The sequence below is a fragment of the Papaver somniferum genome, chromosome 7 (assembly GCF_003573695.1).
Source record: "Papaver somniferum cultivar HN1 chromosome 7, ASM357369v1, whole genome shotgun sequence".
NCBI lineage: Eukaryota > Viridiplantae > Streptophyta > Magnoliopsida > Ranunculales > Papaveraceae > Papaver > Papaver somniferum.
Window position 1 is genome coordinate 96743387 of NC_039364.1, and position 19370 is coordinate 96762756.

Genomic DNA, 19370 nt, shown 5'->3' on the forward strand with positions numbered 1-19370 from the left:
TGGAGCCTCTGAATTAGTTAAAGGTCCTTTTAAGGTTTTACTTGAATCTAGTGGTATTCTTATTCGTATTTCTTATCCTCACACCCCAGAGCAGAATGACCTTGCTGAGAGAAAGCATAGGCACATTACTGAAATGGGTAATTCTTTATTGTTTCATGCTTTGTGTCCAAAACATTTTTGGTATGATGCTTTTCTCACAGCCTCTTATCTTATAAATAGAACTCCCACAAAACTTTTGGATTATAAGTCTCCTTTTGAGGTTTTATTTGGTTTTGCTTCTGACTATAGTCTTCTATAGACCTTTGGTGTTGTTTGCTATCATTGTCTAGCTCATTCAAGAGCTGACAAATTATCTCCCAAATCTGTTAAATGTATCTTCATTGGTTATAGCATTTTACATAAAGGGTATAAATGTTACAATCTTATCACCAAAAAGTTGCATATTTCAAGAAATGTAGTTTTTGATGAATCTCAGTTTTATTTTGGTTCTTCTCCTTCTGATTTTTCTTCTCCATCTATTTTTGAAACTCCTTCTCTCTCTGAGTCTCTTCCTACTAGTTCTGTTATCACTAGGTCCAAAACTGGAATTGTTAAGTCAAAGCAATTTCCAAATCATGTTTTGATTTCTACTGTCAAACATCCTTTATCTCATTCTCATACTGCATTGTTAACTACTATTTCTGAGCCTAAGACTTTGTCATGTACCCTCGATTAGAGGAGTGCCCTTATCTAGTCAGTCGATAGTTATTAGTAGTTAATAATTTAATTAGTAGTTAAAGGAATTGTAATGGACGGTTTAGATGTAACCATCTGGAGAGCAGTGAGCGTTGAATTCTGAGTGATAAACCTAGCTATAAAGAGTGGATTCTGTACTGAAAATCCTTAACGAAATTATAAACAAATTGAATCGTTTAGTCGATTTTAGGCTGTTCGCAAAAGTAGAGAAAGAATCAAGTAATTATCTTGTCACTGTACATCCAGGTACATGACAACTGGTATCAGATTCGTTCGATCCATGGAGGTATTCACTGAAACTCATCAACATCAACAGATCTCTAAAATTCAGAGTTTACAAAAATGGGTACAAATGAATGGAAAATTGGTACCAATATTGAAATTAGAAAGGTTAGCAAGTGATGAATTCGACACTTGCGTTTCGTGGTATCTGTTTTATTTGATGGATAAAATCTGTGTAAATCGAGAAGACGGCCTTCCAAGGTGGGGCAAACTTTTAAACAGAGCGGAGAAGAAATTGGATCAGATCCTGTTTCTTAAGGATACTGCTTTTTCTCATCTACCTCCTCGCAGAGTTAAAGTTGCTCCTGTAGTTAGTGATGAATTTTCAGAATCAGAGTTGATTCCTTCTTATTTCTTCGAAGAAGTTTCCACTATGGATAACTCAACTCCTTCCGTTGTCGATGAAGAAGATGATTCTCTCAATTTAGGGTTTATCACTTCAATTTTCATTAATGCAAAGAAGGATTTGTCTGTTGATCAGAGTCTTCCGTATGAGAAAGTGGCCAAAACTGATGTTATTGAATTCAATAGGTCAGGTGAATTCCAAATCGGGAAAGTGCAGCAGTTCCCAAACAAGGCCGTGAATGAGTTCAACAGGAAGAACCAGATCGGATTAGGTAAGCGCTCTACCATTATTCTCACCTCTTCCCGTAGCATATTTGATCCAGGAAAAGATTTCAAACTCATTAGGAGGTTTTATTATTCGGCTGGTGTTTATAAATTTGGTTTTGAATCTTTTGATACAATTACTTCATATTCTCTTACATTATATGCTTGTTCAATTTTAATGGATGAATGCGATGGGAATTCTGTGTATAAGCTGCTCCCTAAGAATGGGTACTGGTCAGATTCATGGTCTAGTGCTTTATTTGGTTGTATATCAGCTGGAGGTGATGTTTTTAGTACTTCTTGGATACTGTTAGATAAAATGCCTGAAAGTGAAGCTTGGAGTTCGATTGTTGGCGAAGATTGTTTTCTCTTTTTACAAGGTACTAATAGATGCATGTCTCTTCATGGTCCTGAATTCTACACGCAGGCTATATGATCGTGGCAAAGTGTTAGATGTTCTTAAAGGGATATTCTCCTTTGCTGACACTTATAAATTTGGTGTTCGTACAAATACTTCTTGTGACATGGGTCTTGATAGATCAATTCTAATGGATACTTATACTGGAAAATGGGTTTATGAGCTGGTTTATCAAATTGGATACCTGTCAGATTGGATGTTTAGTGCTTCATTTGTTTATCTGTCAGCTAAGAGAGGTGTTATTAATACTGCATGGAGTTTGTATGGTAAAATGCTTCTTAAGGGTACCGAGGACTGGAATCAAGTGATGCATAAATGGCTAAAACAACATGTAGATGACCAGGCACAAGAACTATTTGATGAAAATCCTGTTAGTGTTATGAGGAATTTGAAAGGAGATGTTTGGTTTTCTATTTGTGTTTGTTACACATGTTTCGTATTTGACCGCGGAAAGCGGGTTGAGGGATCAATTTTGATGGATAGATATTGTATAGAATTTTTTCATGAGCTGGTTTTTAACTATGGGCATCATTTTCATTTGTTGTCTTCAAATACAGTTGCATATGAGTTGTTTGATCAAGTGCTAGGTTTGTGGGGAGATGAATTTTTTCTTTTGCAGCTGGAGTATGAGTTGCTTTACGAGATTTCGTTTCGTCATCTTTGGTCAATTAGTGTTGGTTTGGATCTACTTGGTAACGAAGCCTATCTGCAAGCAACTAAATTGTCTACCCAAATGATTGGAATCTTGAATTCAGCTGGTACTTATTACCATTTGTTGCTTGCTCATGTGACCTACGAAAGCCTTATTGCTCGACGGAAAGTTGATGGAGATTCAGAATTCTATGACATAATGGCGAAGATTCAGTTGATGTTTCTTTACACTCCATTAATGTTTGTGCTGGTGGTTTTCTTGAGATGGAATTTGTTCTCAACATGCTTATGGAGTACTAAAGGTATTATGGTGTTAATTCACTTGAAGAAGTTTGCATGTGTGCTGGTAAATTTTTCGGCTCCCTTCATTTATCTCTCGAAAATACTTGAGCATTACAACTGCAACTGTATGTACACCTTGCATTGTGGCTGGTATTCTTGTGGCAACCAACAAATAAGTCTATACAAATGCAATTCCATTCGGTACTTTCTCCTTGGTTACATTTTTATGTGTTGACTGGCTTATCCAACGGGGAAAGAGCATATCTGTCTCGTTTGTGCACTTGTTTGGATAATAGGAATCCATTTCAGACTCGTGATACTTCAATATCCTTATGTGGTTCAAGTGGGAGTTATAATGTCAGTTAGGTATTCTAAGTGGAGTTGTCTGCACATGTCTTGTTGTGCTTGGTATTGTCGTTCTTCTTTCAGCCAAGTGGCGGCTCATATGTACCTTCCAGGAGACCATCGGCTCGACAGAACCTATTGAAAAGAAGAGGCCAGTGACAGGTTATAACGAGGTAAAATTCTTTCTGAGAGAAGTGAAAACAAAGTACTTCTCAGCTAGCGTTCACATTCAGATTGTAATTCAGTGGGTGGATGAAGAGAGGGGGTCATTTCATCTCAAGCAACTCTCTAATGGGGGTGGTAAGCACTGTACAGGTTAAGGGGGCAGTACGACTTGGAGAAGACTTTGGGCTCGTGCATATGGTTCAACAACAACTAAAGGAGATAGTGGGCAATACAACAGTGGCTTAAGGTCTTCACAGATGCACATCCAGGCTCCAAAACAACTTTGGGTAACTGAAGTCTCCGACTCGCCACTCATCCTTGAGGACAAGGATGTTTCGAAGGGGAAGGGAATGTCATGTACCCTCGATTAAAGGAGTGCCCTTATCTAGTCCGTCGATAGTTATTAGTAGTTAGTAGTTTAATTAGTGTTTAATTAGTAGTTAAATGAATTGTAATGGACGGTTTAGATGTAACCATCTGGGAGAGCTGTGAGCGTCGGATTCTGAGTGATAAACCTAGCTATAAAGAGTGGAGTCTGTACTGAAAATCCTTAACGAAATTATAATCAAATTGAATCATTTAGTCGATTTTAGGCTGTTCGTAAGAGTAGAGAAACTTGATTCTTTGAATCAAGTAATTATCCTGTCATTGTACATCCAGATACATGACAGACTTTTAAGACAACAATTAAAGATCCTAAATGGCAAGTGTCTATGAGAGAAGAACATGATGCTTTGGAATTGAATGGAACTTGGGAAAAGGTGCCACCAGAACGTCATATGAATATATTAGGTTGTAAATGAGTGTATAAAATCAAACAAAAATCTGATGGTACTATAGACAGACTCAAGTCACGGTTAGTTGCTAAGGGTTATAACCAACAAGATGGAGTGGATTTTAATGAAACTTTTAGTCCAGTTGTCAAGTGTACCACTGTCAGAGTTGTTCTTTGTATGGCTTTGAATCATAATCTGCAAGTAAGACAATTGGATGTTAATAACGCTTTTTTACATGGATTTCTTGACGAAGATGTTTATATGATTCAGTCACCTGGATTTGTAGATCCAGATCATCCTGAGTATGTTTGTCATCTTAAGAAGAGTTTGTATGGGCTGAAACAAGCACCCAGAGCTTGGTTTCATAGATTTAACACTTTTTTGTTATCATCTGGATTTAAGAAATCAATTTATGACAATTCTATGTTTGTCTTTCATAATACCAAGGACATAATTATTTTAGAAAGTACTCTATGTTGATGATATTCTTTTAACTGGTAGTTCTTCATCTTTGTTGGATTCTTTTGTTGCTTCTTTGAAGACTGAATTTGCTATGAAAAACTAGGAAACTTGGGTTATTTTCTGGGAATTGAGGCGGTTAGAGATTCTGATACAATTGTTCTTACTCAAAAGAAGTATGCATTGGAGTTGTTAGATAATGCTAAAATGTTGGATTGTAAGACCTGTGATACTCCTGTTGTTAAAGCTTCAAGAGCATCCATTCATGATGGTACATTATTGGTAGATGTCTCTGAGTATAGGTCTATTGTAGGTGGTTTACAGTACTTAACTGTTACTAGACCAGACATCTGTTTTGGTGTTAATTATGTGTCCCAATTTATGCATGCACCAACAGATATTCATTTACAACTTGTGAAAGAATTTTGAGATATTTAACAGGTACCATTGGCTTAGGTATTACATTGAGAAAGGGTGATTTGCAGAATTTAAGAGCTTACACAGACTCATATTGGGCAGGTTGTCCTGATACAAGGAGGTCACATCAGCATATGTATTCTGGGTTCTAGTTTGATATCTTGGTCTTCCAAGAAATAACCAACTGTTTCAAAATCATCAGCAGAAGCTGAATATAAGTGTCTGTCTGTGGCATTGGCTGAGCTTAAGTGGCTTTCTTCTTTACTGTCTGAGTTGCATATTCCATTAAAGTGTTCTGCTAAACTTTGTGCTCTTGCTTTAGCTTCTAACCCTATTTTCCATGCCATGACAAAACATATAGAGCTGCAATATCATTCTGTCAGAGAGCTTGTTGAGGATGGTTTTATTCAGTTACTTCATGTTGCTTCAGAGGATCAGTTGGCAGATTTATTCACTAAAGGCCTATGTTATCCAACCTTCTCAAGATTATTGCTTCAGTTGTTAGGTTCTTCTTCAACTGTTTTATCTTCAACAACTGATAATACTTCTGCAGTGCCTGCTTCTTCTTCACAGTAGTTCTTGTGAACCTTTATTCTGTAACAGTTGTAGTGTCAAGACTTCTTCTTTACTATGTTGTTTTTCAAACTTTGTTGTTTTATTTTTTTTCTCCCAGCTTCAGTTTGCAGGGGAGTATTGGAAGTAGTTTTAGTCAAGTCAACATTAGTTGACTTGACCTTTGTTAAGTTTTCTGTTATTTTGTAATTGTTGTTATTACAGCTGTGTCTGTGTGTCTGGTTGTCGGTACAACACACTCTATTGTACTTATTGCAAAGTCTATTCTGTGACAATTATCTTTTGCAATAATATTCTTTCACAATATTTCACAATGCATGAATAAAAAGGTGGGTTCTCAAATTTCGACTGGTTTAATTTTGAACTATATATATGACAAGCTTGTTCGACTAGTAATTTGCTACTATATCCTAGTCAACTATCATTCCGTAAAGCATTTTATAGGGTTTATCTAAATTCCGCGCAAAGACAATATCTATAGACTCCACATAAATTTATTGAGGTTTTACTTCAGAAATCTCAAATGGCGAGTACCATAACCTTGGATTAGTAGCTGGTAAGGTAGTTCAATAATAATAGACCTTTCTTCAAACATAAGTGATACGAGAATCATGGGATCGATTGATTGATCGAGCGGAATACAAATGACAGTAACTACTTTTTTGAATGATCGACACCAACCAGCTGCCACCTCCTAGTTATATACTCAAGTCAAAACTAGTGAAATGCCCGTTAATAAACTTTAGTAAAAACGCTTAATTGTAGTTTTGAACCAGGGAAGGTTGGGTCTCCAATTTTCTCCATTTTCGAGTGAGATGGAAATTGTGTTGTTAGGAGGCTGGCCAATTCAAGCTAGTCTTGTCAAGGGAACGAGCCCAGTTGTACCATAAAAGAAAAGTCACAACGCAAGAAGAACAAAAAATCGCTGAAATGTTTCATGACATGTTTATTTGTGATTATTAGACGGGAAAATTAGGCTAAGGCCCGACCCATGGATAACCCATAATATGAGGCCCTTAATTAAAAGAAATTTAAATCTAGGCCCTGAGTTATTAAAATACATCCATGCCCTTTTATATATTGTCAAGCCCCAAATTAAATAAAATTTAAATTTAAGCCCAAAATTGTTAAATTTAGGCCCAAAATTATTAAAGTATAGTGTGAATGTGTAAAAGGAAGTTACACATGCATATGGCATGCGTATCCAGAAGTTACACATCCTTATGTCATGTGTCATGCAAAGTTACACATCAAAAAAATAGACATCAAAAAGAACGCATATAAAAAATACATGTATTGCTTTAATATTCATTTACAATAATTTTTAGCATGTGTACGCTTCTGTCCAGTGTAATTGAGAGTTACATATGCATCTATCTAGTGTAATTGAGAGTTACACATGCATCTGATTTGTGTATTCAGCGTCAACTCCAATTCCAGCGAGACCATTATCACATTTAAGCAATTAGCTTTTATGAAGTTATCTGAAACCTGAAATATAACAACAAGCAATCAGTATTTATAAGATTAAAATTAACAGTACATACAACAATATATATTCAGTTTCACCTACATGAAATCAACATTCTATCATAAGGAGATGTGAGATCAAGTAATTAAAAACCAGAGCTCAAGAAACAACTTTGCTGCAAGAATTCAAATTTTTTGCAAACTCAAAACAAGTGCTCATCAAACACGCCAAAGTATAAGCATATGCAACAGATACACATCCACATGGCATGCGTAACTCACAATTACACATTCAATTAGCATGTGTAATTTATAGTTACACATCCAATTAGCATGTGTAACTAGCAGTTACACATCCATAAATCTTGTGTAACTGGCATGCGTAATTTTTTGGTTACAAGGTTTGTTCATTTTAGCATGTGTAATTAGAAGATACTCATGCATCTGTCTAGTGTAATTCATAGTTACACATGCATCCTACTTGTGTAATTAGGAGTTACACAAGCACATAACATGTGTAATTAGAAGTTACACATGCATCATACTTGTGTAATGTGAATAAATGCGCAGTCTAGACATAGAATTTGAAATTAAAAACAACAAGAGAGGGATCTAAAAAGGTGTACCAGCAAGCAAGGAAATGTCGTCTTCCATGTCCCGTTTTCACCAAGCATAACTACAATCTGAGGATCAGCAAACTCTCCCTCCATGATATGAAGCTCAAATTTTCCTATCTGCAATACGAAGTTAACGTCGAAAGATGAGGTCAATTCATGAACTATCGCATCCTTGACAAGGTGGTTAAACAATAAAGACTTCAAACACATGTAAACGGTAAAATAAACAGCCCAATTAGAAGCTTCACCAACACTTTTCTCATACATTAAGACAACTGAAAGTCCTAATGATTCAGCTAATCCAGATTCTTCAATTATGTCTTTAGTTAATGATATTTCATAGTTAAACAAGCATTTATAGGTATAATAGCAACTAAATCTCATTCGTTTAAATAAAATATGGCTTTTACTGAAATCGAATCTTAATTGTAGCATAAACTGAAATCAAATAATTACCTATGACGACTGTCACCACCACTTTCTAGCAAACGATCATCATGCATATAACATAGATTTATATCCAATCCAATTAGCATGTGTATCTATAAGTTACACATCTAATTAGCATGTGTAACTAGTAGCTACACATCTAATTAGCATGTGTATATATAAGTTACACATATAATTAGCGCATGTAACTAGTAGCTACAAGTCCATTTATCTTGCCAAGTTACAACACTCTACAAATATGATCAAATCATGAACTGTACAATAAACGTATAATGTATGTTGATGTATATAAGAAATCACAAACCTGCTCCGCAGAACGATACAAGGCATGACTATGCATTAAGATTCAGATACACCAGATTGACCTCCCGCAATAAGCACACAGTTCTGTACAAGAACTCCAGCATACTCTGCCCCAGCGCGCAATGTAGTTACCATCTTTTCAGAGCTGAATGGAAACTCAAAAGTATTATATTCCAAACTCTCTCATATTTCTTTTGTTACGATCTGAAACAACATAAACAAACTTTTCAGTCGGCATTGTATTAAGATCAACACCAATACTAAGCACCGAAACAACTTCTTCTGCTATCTTTTGCTTCTGTGCCTAAGCTACTCACAAAGAAAAACTTCAAAACTAATTTGAGTGCATTGAATAATTTTTTTCTTTTTCATGGAAGAGTCGAAGGAGAGAGTTTTAAGATAAAGAATTGACCTTCTTTATTCGCTTCTTTAGCTAGATCATCATCCAAACCGAATGATGGTCCTTTACTGAGAACAAGCTGGCCATAAAGCAACTGCCAACCAATGTTATCTAGTCATTCCAATATGCATGATATACCTTTTCATAAGAACCTGCAATATATAGAACATAAAATTTATATCCTAGGATGTGTAACTAGCAGTTACACATCCTGAACTAGCAGTTACACATCCTGCTAGTTATTGCTAGATCATCATCCAAACCGAATGATGGTCCTTTACTGAGAAAAAGCTGGCCATAAAGCAACTGCCAACCAATGTTATCTAGTCATTCCAATATGCATGATATACCTTTTCATAAGAACCTGCAATATATAGAACATAAACTTTATATTACAGGATGTGTAACTGCGCTAGTTACACATCCTGCTAGTTACAGGTTTCAGATAACTAGCAGTTACACATCCATATGCCAACATATATAGATACCTAGAAATGTGGCAATCACAATCAAATTTTATGCAGTCATGTTTACCTGAAGCTTACTCGACAACACCATCCTCATCTGCTTAACCACTTTTGTGGTATCAATATCAACACCACCACTCCCTGCAATCCACACATACACGTAAACAATGTATAGAGTCATTAAGAACCTTATTTTTCTAAAACTTCATTTGGTCAATACTGTCCTAGCAATTGAAAACAGAAACACTGAAGATATACTTTGCTTCATGTCTTAGCAATTGAAACTCAGAAACTTGCATTCATGGACAACCATTATAAGATTATATTAAATTAAATTATCTTTTCCGAAGGCACAAAAGTATAGATTGACTTTAAGGTAATGAGAATCACAGAACATGTAGCTTATCTGTTTGAGCAAGATTGTTACTGAAATTTGAAACACTCAAGTTTGTTGAAGGATAAACTTCAAGACCTGCATCTGTGTATTCCTTTTCAATCATCATAAGAGAATGGAATTACCGCAACAGCTAACGAAACAGAACATGTAGCTTATCTAACAAACACAGTTCCGATGCCAGCGAACTTCCCTCTGCAAATAAAAGATAAGACAAGTTAAAGATCACCGTTACTTCACATATCAATTTGTTTACTTTACAGTCTACCTACATGTCTTTTTGAATATGAGAGTTAAGAAATTGTTTCAGAACTGCAGTAATACATATATTTCAAAAAACAAACCTATAAAACACTAAAATAAATCATAATTTCAAATCATATTCACATTAAAAAAAAAGTTCACACATATTTTCTCTTCCTGTTCTACAAATTTTATCCATCAATCTCATGAACCGTAAAGAATCTCAAAGAAACTTATCTAATTTCACTGAGTTTCTATCGAAATTGTTTAGATTCAACCGTACGCTACCAGGTATCTTCGTTGATTAAGCTTTAATCCGCAGGACAAGGTACTGAATGTAGCAAATATATATTGAACTTAAAAAAATCTGCCAAGAACAAAATCCACTAAAGATGAGCTCAAATCAGTTCGAAAATCAAAGTAAATGAAATTCGTATCAAATAAATGGGTAAAAAAGATAATGATTCACAGATTTCGAATATGAAAACCGATTTTCTATCAAGATAAGAGATTAAAAGATAGATCGAATTTCGTTCAAGAACCCTATAAAATTTTCTTTGAAATTTCTTTGAAAATTTTTCTCTCAAAAGTAAAATTGAGGTGAGATTACAATAAATCTATCTCTGATTATGATTTCAGTAATAGATTTGAACTGAAATCAAACTATTAAAATTTTCCAAATGATTTTTTAGAAAATAAAAATCGAAATCTAAGATTTAAATCAACCGATTGAATTGAAATGTTACCTGTTTGTTTGATTTTCCAAGAGAATCTTCAGATTCAGTTGCTGTTGATGATGATTATCACTCATTTTCTATTGATTTTCATCGAATCTTCGATGAACAAGTGATGTTGATGACGAATTTATGTTCAGATAATCAGGATTTTGTTTGTAAAGCTTAGATCTAGGTTTTGAAATCATTTTCCACTGAAAAATTCGCTTAGAAGTCGTGTCTTCTCGGCTTGTTTCTTCATCAGAGAGAGAGCAAAAGAAAATGAGTGAAAAAGAAAATGAAACAGAAAATGAAATTTATACCTAGTTTTATCACCTATATATACTAAAGGGCAATCTTGGTATTATGAAAATGTCACTTTATTATCAAGCCCTAAAAATAATAGTTCTGGGCCTAGAAATATCAAAAAGTGAAAGTATGGAGTTGATAGTGGAGGATCCATTTTATGGGGCTTCTAAATATTGAACCCATATAATATGATGGTTCTAGTATTTTTTTCACTTACTAGATATGTGCATGTGCTACGCACCGGGAATTTTCTTCTTTTTCTTTCATTTGGTGTGCGCGCGCTTCTCCCCGTCCCGTGGCAATGTATTTTTGATTAGATGTGCGCGGGGCTTCATCCCACCCCGTGATGATGTATTTCTGATTTGATGTGGCACGACAAGTACATTGAGTAAATGAAGAAAAGATAAGAAATATGTACGGATATTGTTTTTTTTCTTTCTTTCCTTCATGTATTAAATTGGAAAAAAGAGTCTTAATATAGTAGATCCTAGACTTCAAAATTGAATTTTGACTTCCACAAAATTCCGAATTGGGTCCAAATATGGTAGGTCCTGGATTTCCAAATTAAATTATGTTTTATACAAAAATTCAAATTTAATTGTTTGATTCCTAATATATTTTTCGTTCCAAATACGTTTTGTTTAATTCCTAGTATTTACCGAATTAAATTTAGTAATATTTAATGGAAGTATTGTCCACTTTTGGGTTTCGGATCCTCCGTGACCTACTTGGGTGTCTCATTGTGTCCCACAAGTAATAATCCGCCATGTGTCTAAATTAGTTTCTCATAAATAAAAGAAGATGTCACCGTTAGAGAGGACAAAAAATCAAGGAAGAAAATTCAAAGCAACAAAAACTCTAACCAAATTATGGATAATTTTTTAGGAACCTACTTCCTAACCAAAATAATATATTTTACTCCTTTATACCAACTCGTCTTCTCGTCTTCACTTCTTATACTTTCTCGTTTCCTTCTCGTCTTCTCTTCCATTAGTATTAGTTTCCCACCAAATGTTATATTAAAAAAGATGCAGCTGCAGGTAAGTTTTGTCTCATCCAGAAGTTGATTTAATTTTTTGGATCTTCATGACGAGTATCACCTAAATAGCAAAATAATTTTTTTGACAGGATACAAATGAAAAATCAAATAGTACACAAGATGGACTTGGAAAACATGGTCGGCCTGATTTTGGTAAGGGCATCGACTTAAACATTTCTTTAAACGTTGATTGTAATGACAATGTTCAATTAATTCATTCTAGAATGCCTGAAGACATTATTCCACTGCTTGGAATGGAGTTTGAAACAGAAGAAGAGGCTTACAATTTCTATAACAACTATGCATTCAATTATGGTTTTAGTGTGAGAAAAAGCAAGGCACATCTTTATAGTGATGGCAAAGTGAGAGATAGAATTTTGGTTTGTTCTGTTGAAGGTAAACGGGGAACAGATAGACGTGATGCTTGTATAAAAACCCATCGTGCTGAGACAAGATTTGGGTGTCTAGCCAAGATGAAAATTAGTAATTATTCTAATGGTGGTAAGTATCGTGTCATCGAATTTGTTCCAGGTCATACACATGTAACATCAGGTCCTTCTATGACCCATTTGTTTAGATCTCACAGAAAAATTACTACTGCAAGCATAGCCCAAGCAGAAATGGCTGATATGTCAGGCATCAATCCTAAAGAAACTTTAGAATTTTTGAGCAGACAAGCTGGTGGCCACCAAAATCTTGGTTTTACTCATGTTGATTATAAAAACTATCTGCGATCAAAGAGAACAAGGGAAATGCAGTCAGGGGATACCGGTGGTGTTCTTGAGTATCTACAAAAGATGCAGTTGAACGATCCAAACTTTTACCATGCAATTCAGGTAGATATAGATGATTTAATAATAAACATATTCTGGGCCGATGCAAAAATGATGGTGGACTATGATTATTTCGGTGATGTGATGTGTTTCGATACTACATATAGAAAAAACAAAGAAGGGTGACCTTTTGCGATGTTTGTCGGAGTAAATCATCACAAGCAGTCGATAATATTTGGTGCAGCACTATTATATGATGAAACTATACCAACATTTAGGTGGTTGTTTGACACTTTTGTCAAAGCTATGTCCGGGAAGAAACCAAAAAGCATTTTCACTGATCAAGATGCAGCAATGGCTAGTGCATTAGCGTCACAATGGCCAGAAACATGTCATCGGTTATGTATTTGGCATATATATCAAAATGCGGCTACGCATTTAAGCCATGTTTTTGAGAAGTTTGAAAACTTTGCCAAAGAATTTAGCAACTGTGTATATGATCACGAAGAGGAAGCAGAATTTATAGATGCTTGGAATAAGATGCTTGCGAAATATAATCTCCAAGAAAATGATTGGCTGAAACGACTATTTGAGCTAAAAGAAAAATGGGCGCTAGTGTATGGGAGACATACCTTCAGTGCAGAGATTACCACCACCCAACGCAGTGAAAGCTTGAACAGTGTTATAAAGAGGCATGTTAGCTACAAATATGATTTATTGCGTTTTTTTCGGCGTTTTGAAAAACTGGTTGAAGATCGACGTTATGAAGAGTTGAAATCAGACTTTCAAGCAAGTCAAAGCTTCCCTGCAATGTCATTCCCAGTAGAGATCCTCAAACATACAGCAAAAGTTTATACTCCACAAATATTTAAATTGTTTCAAATACAGTTGTGCAGGGCTCATGATTGTGCAGTCATGGATTTTGGAACTACTGGGATTGTAAAAAAATATGGGGTTATACCAAATGGGAAAAAATATCATCGCACAATCATTTTTGATTCATTAAGTAACAATCTTTCATGTAGTTGTAGAAGGTTTGAGTTTGCAGGTTTCTTGTGTTCACATGCTCTAAAAGTTCTCTTTATTCATAATATAAAGAGTATTCCTACTCAATACATCTTAAAGAGGTGGACCAAAGATGTAAAGTCTGGGTGTACCAATATTCACTCGCAATCTACAAGTGCAGATGATCCCAAAGTCGCGATAGCTAGACGTTATAGAGAGTTACGTCGACTACGTATTCAACTAGCGACAAGGGCATCGACTACTGATAAAGCATATGAAATAGCTATAGCAGGACTAAACAAAACACTAGCCGAGGTTGATGCAAGTTTGAGAGGTCTTATACCCTTCAGGAAGCTTCACAAACTGAATCCGTTGTTGATTGTGTATCTCAACAACATGTTGTTTTTCCTGCTAATGATGATAATCTCAAGGTGAAAGGAATTAAGGTTAAGGAAAAAGAAGTCAGCGTCGGCGTCGGTTCTACTAGGCTACCAAATGCTTTGGAAACAGCAGTTGCAAAAGTTACAAGAAAAAGAAAGCCCCGGAAAACAGTATTGGATGAGATAGAACTCCTAGGTTAAAGGGTTAACAACTAGGTTTTAACTGAAGAGAAGAGAGACAATGATGACGAGGTTAAGCAAGACAGTTTCTATTGATTTTGAATACACAGAATATACAGAGACTCAATGCATATATATGCATAACTAACTTGAGGGTTAAGATACTATCTTTCCCAAATAAACACAATTCCCTAATATACAGAGAATTCCAAATATACAGGACTGCTATGTATGGCATGAAGTCACGTTGTGTTAACACCCTCCCGCAAGCGTAACGGGTTATCTTGAACCGTAAGCTTGAACCTTAAAAGAGAAAACCGATCACTAGAAAGTGGTTTGGTAAATATGTCTGCAATTTGATCTTTAGAGGATATAAAACGGACATCAAGAAGCTTGGAAGCTACTTGATCACGAACAAAGTGATAATCAATTTCTATATGTTTCGTCCGAGCATGAAATATAGGATTAACTGTGAGATAAGTTGCACCAAGATTATCACACCATAATATGGGAGGAGAGCGTGTGGATATACGAAGCTCAGAAATAAGTGACTGAATCCACATAATTTCGGCAGTAGCAATAGCAAGTCCTCGATATTCAGCTTCAGTACTAGAACGAGAAACAATCTTTTGTTTACGAGCACTCCAAGAAATAATGTTACCACCCAAATAAACACAATATCCACTTGTAGAACGACGATCATCAAGAGAACCAGCCCAATCAGAATCAGTATATGCACTGAAAGATAATTGTAGAGAAGGGGATGGCTTAAGGAGTATGCCAAACGTACTTGTATGCTTGAGGTAACGAAGAATACGTTTGACTAATCCCCAGTGAAACTCTGTAGGAGCATGCATAAATTGACAAACCTTATTGACAGCAAACGCAAGATCCGGACGAGTAAAAGTTAAATATTCCAAAGCTCCAAAAATGCTACGATATTCAGTAGCATCTGTTAATAAAGTGCTACGATCAGAGAAACATCACCAGAAGTGCTTAGCGGAGTAGTAATTGGTTTAACGCCATCCATTTTTACTCGAATAAGAAGATCTTGAGCATAACGGTGTTGCGAGAGAAAGAGCCCCGAAGAAGTACGAATTGCTTCAATCCCAAGAAAATAGGATAATTGACCAAGATCTTTAATTGCAAATTCTTGCTGCAAACGAGAGAGAATAGAGGTAATACCTGTAGTACTAGAGACAGTGACAATGATATCATCCACATACACCAACAAATAGATCACACCATGAGTCCCAGTATAAATAAACAAGGACGAATCACACTTGGAAGTAACAAAACCAATTTGCAACAAAAAATTGCTAAGTCTGTGATACCACGCACGAGGAGCCTGTTTAAGTCCATAAAGAGAACGATATAATTTGCAAACATGTGTAGGAAAACGAGAATCAACATAACCTGGAGGTTGTTTCATGTAGACTTCCTCTTGAAGTTCTCCATGAAGAAAAGCATTCTGCACATCAAGTTGATGAATGGGCCAATTTGAGGATAAAGCCAATGTAAGAATAATACGTATAGTGCATGGTTTAACAACCGGACTAAACGTTTCAGAGTAATCAATTCCTTCTTGTTGATTGTATCCTTTGGAAACTATTCGAGACTTACGACGTGCAATGGTACCATCTGGATTACGCTTGATTCGAAAAACCCACTTACAACCAATAACATTCATAGATACGGGACTAAGGACCAAGTACCATTTCGGAGTAATGCATTGACCTCATCGTCGGATGATGTGCGCCAGTCAGGGTCCTTATGAGCTTGAGAAATGCAAGACGGTTCAAGAACTGAATCACAGATGAGAGCATATCGTGAATTTGGTTTGAAAATACCATCTCTAGCTCTTGTAGTCATCGGGTGTGTAACAGGAGAAGGATCTGTTGAAGTTACAGATTGAACAACAGAAGAAGACGGCAACAGTAATTGAGAGTCGGACAAATCAGGAACAGAAGACAATGAATCGACAACATCAGGTGTTGACTGCAGCGGAAGAATAACAGCAGGTGACAGCTGAGGATGAGAAACAGATACCGGCGGCTGATGATTAGAGAATGATGTTGTCGGCTGAGAAGTAACAGCAGGTGACGGCTGATGATTGAAGACAAAGACAGACGGCTGATGATTGGAGATAGAGTTTGGAGGCTGATGATTGGAGACAGAGTTTGGCGGCTGATGATTGGAGACTGGCGGCTGATGATTGGAGACTGGCGGCTGATGATTGGAGACAGAGTTTGACGGCTGATGATTGGAGACAGAGTTTGGCGGCTGATGATTGGAGACTGGCGGCTGATGATTGGAGACTGGCGGCTCATGATTAGATGGAGACGTGTCATGATTAATAGACACTGATGACGGCGCAAAATTATGAAGAGCAGACAAGGGAAGAATTACCTGTGAAGGAGTCGACGACGGCGAAGGTGACGACGCGGCTGCAAAGGGAAAGGCAGTCTCATCAAAAACAACATGTCGACTGATATATATTCGACCCGTAGGAATACGAAGACACTTATAACCCTTATGAGAGGGGCTATAGCCAATAAAAACACATGGAGAAGACAAAGCATCCATCTTATGAGACCTATACGGACGCAAGTGAGGATAACATAGACAGCCAAATACACGAAGAGAAGTGTAATCAGGCGAAATACCAAAAAGAGCTTCATATGGAGAAGAATTATTAACAGAAGTCGAAGGGACACGATTCATCAAATAACAGGCAGTGTAATAGGAGTCATACCAATATGAAGACGACACAGAGGCCATGTTAAGAATAGTAAGACCAGTTTCACGAATATGACGATGACGACGTTCAACCAAACCATTTTGTTCAGAAGTGTGTGGACATGAAAAACGATGGAAAATTCCAAGTTCTTGAAGACGTGGAGTGAGTTTGCGATATTCAGCAGCATTATCAGATTGAAATATTTTTATCTTTCGACCAAAAAGATTTTCAACATGCTTTTGAAATAAGAAAAATATAGAGAAAACATCAGATTTTTGAGACATAGGAAACATCCAAGTAAAACGACTATACGCATCAATGAATATAATATAATATTTATATCCTTCATTAGATAAAATATGAGAGGGTCCCCATACATCAGAGGGAATTAAATCTAATGGATTCAAATAAACTGTTGTACTGGATTGAAAAGGTAATTTATGACTTCTATGCTCATGACAAAAAGAACAAAAACTGATAGTTTGATTGGAAACTGGAAGAGAAAACTGAGAAATAACTTTGCCAACTGTGCGCATCATTGGATGACCCATTCTAGCATGCCAGGCTTGTAAACTAGCACGCTCTCCTATGTAAGCCTGAGGAATTGGAGATGAAACATCAAGTTGATAGAGACCACCCTTCCTAATGTCGCGAAGAAGAACCTTCCCGGTACATCGATCCTTCACAAGACAAAAATTTGGATGAAATTCAAATAAGACATTGTTATCAGTAGTGAAACGAGAAACAGATAAGAGATTATGAGAGATTTTGGGTGTAAAGAGGACATTACTAAGCTGCAACTTACGGTTGGGAGTCCCTAAAATTGAGGAACCAACATTAGAAATTGGTATAGAAGAACCATTACCCATCTGAATTTGATCAGGGCCAGTATACTCAGTAGGAAATTGAAGACGAGAGAAATCATTGGTAATGTGATCTGTAGCACCACTATCAGGCGTCCAAGAAGGTGATGATGAAAACCCAGGTCCATAAGCGGCATAATCCCGAGGTGCAGAGGATGGTGGTTGACGCCTAGGTGGTCGAAAACTCTTGTCGTAACGGTTCCAGCAGTCTTGGGCCTCATGATTTTTACGCCCACAAAGTTGACAACGAGGAGAAGAAGAATCAGAGGTCATAGGCCCACGTTGATTGTCAGGTGAAGCAGGCCCACGTTGATTCTGAAAACGAGCAGGCTGAGATAAACCAGGCCCATGGTGATTTTGATTTCTGTTGTTACCAGAAGAGCGAAAAGAAGACAACTGAGAGTTGGGTGCTGAAGATGATCCAGATGATGAAAAAGAATGATACGAAGATTGTCGATTCTGGGCAGCGAGATTAGAAACTGGTTGAGAGTTGGAAAGCTTTGTCTGTTGATCAATACGTAGTTCAAACGTCAGGAGAAAAGTGAGAAAATCTTCAACAGACAATGAACTCATCGTGGTGGTTAATGATGTGACGATAGCATCATAGGTACTGTCCAAGCCAGCTAAGAGACAGTGACGAAACTCTTTGTCTGTGACAATGGTATCTGCTGCTGCCAAGCTATCCACAAGATCACGAGCACGGTCTATGTACTGACGCATAGTTTGAGAACCTTTCCGTAATGCTCGCAGTTCACAGTGAAGATGATGAACCTGAGCATCAGATTTAGAGCCATAAAGAGATTCCAGAGATGACCAGATTTCTTTGGACGTTGTTAATCGATGGACATGACGAAACGTAGCCGGGGTAAGAGAAGAAAACAGCCAACTAACTAAGAGTTTATCCTGTTTTCTCCAGGAAAGATAGGCAGGGTTTGGGAGATCAGCAACAAGAGTTTCTGTAGGGCATGGAGTTGCACCAGTGACATAACCATCCAAGTCATGTCCCTGAAGGTAAGGAAGAAATTGAGCACGCCACAAGGAGTAATTGGTGTCATCTAGCTTTACGGTGATCATGTGATGTGGCTGAGAGAACTGAAAAGAAGACATCGTAGAGGACTGCAGGGAAGACATGGTAGAATTGATTATAGCAGAGACTGTAGAAGAGGCTGTAGAAGATGTGGTTGATGATTCTGTCATAACTGAAATAGGATCGGCTAACCTACTGATACCAAGATAGAACTCCTAGGTTAAAGGGTTAACAACTAGGTTTTAACTGAAGAGAAGAGAGACAATGATGACGAGGTTAAGCAAG

At 36.7% G+C, this 19370-nt stretch overlaps 3 protein-coding genes across 4 annotated transcripts; all 3 read left to right on the plus strand.

Moving 5' to 3' along the window:
• Positions 1 to 904: 904 nt before the first annotated feature.
• LOC113297913 lies at positions 905 to 4074 on the plus strand. Of its 2 annotated transcripts, none has more exons than XM_026546513.1 (2): positions 905 to 1907; positions 2054 to 4074. In XM_026546513.1, exons 1-2 carry the CDS (start codon positions 986 to 988, stop codon positions 2077 to 2079), a joined length of 948 nt encoding a protein of 315 aa, XP_026402298.1. In that variant the 5' UTR covers positions 905 to 985; the 3' UTR covers positions 2080 to 4074. The 2 variants fall into 2 exon arrangements, with proteins under 2 accessions (XP_026402298.1, XP_026402297.1); XM_026546512.1 differs by having other exon boundaries at positions 913 to 1907.
• An 8032-nt stretch (positions 4075 to 12106) lies between these two features.
• Positions 12107 to 13076, plus strand: LOC113294956 (protein FAR1-RELATED SEQUENCE 5-like). The gene is made up of 2 exons (XM_026543324.1): positions 12107 to 12118; positions 12207 to 13076. Exons 1-2 carry the CDS (start codon positions 12107 to 12109, stop codon positions 13074 to 13076), a joined length of 882 nt encoding a protein of 293 aa, XP_026399109.1.
• A 9-nt stretch (positions 13077 to 13085) lies between these two features.
• On the plus strand, positions 13086 to 14330 carry LOC113294957 (protein FAR-RED IMPAIRED RESPONSE 1-like). Its single transcript, XM_026543325.1, has one exon. The coding sequence runs from the start codon at positions 13086 to 13088 to the stop codon at positions 14328 to 14330; it is 1245 nt and encodes a 414-aa protein (XP_026399110.1).
• Positions 14331 to 19370: the final 5040 nt, after the last annotated feature.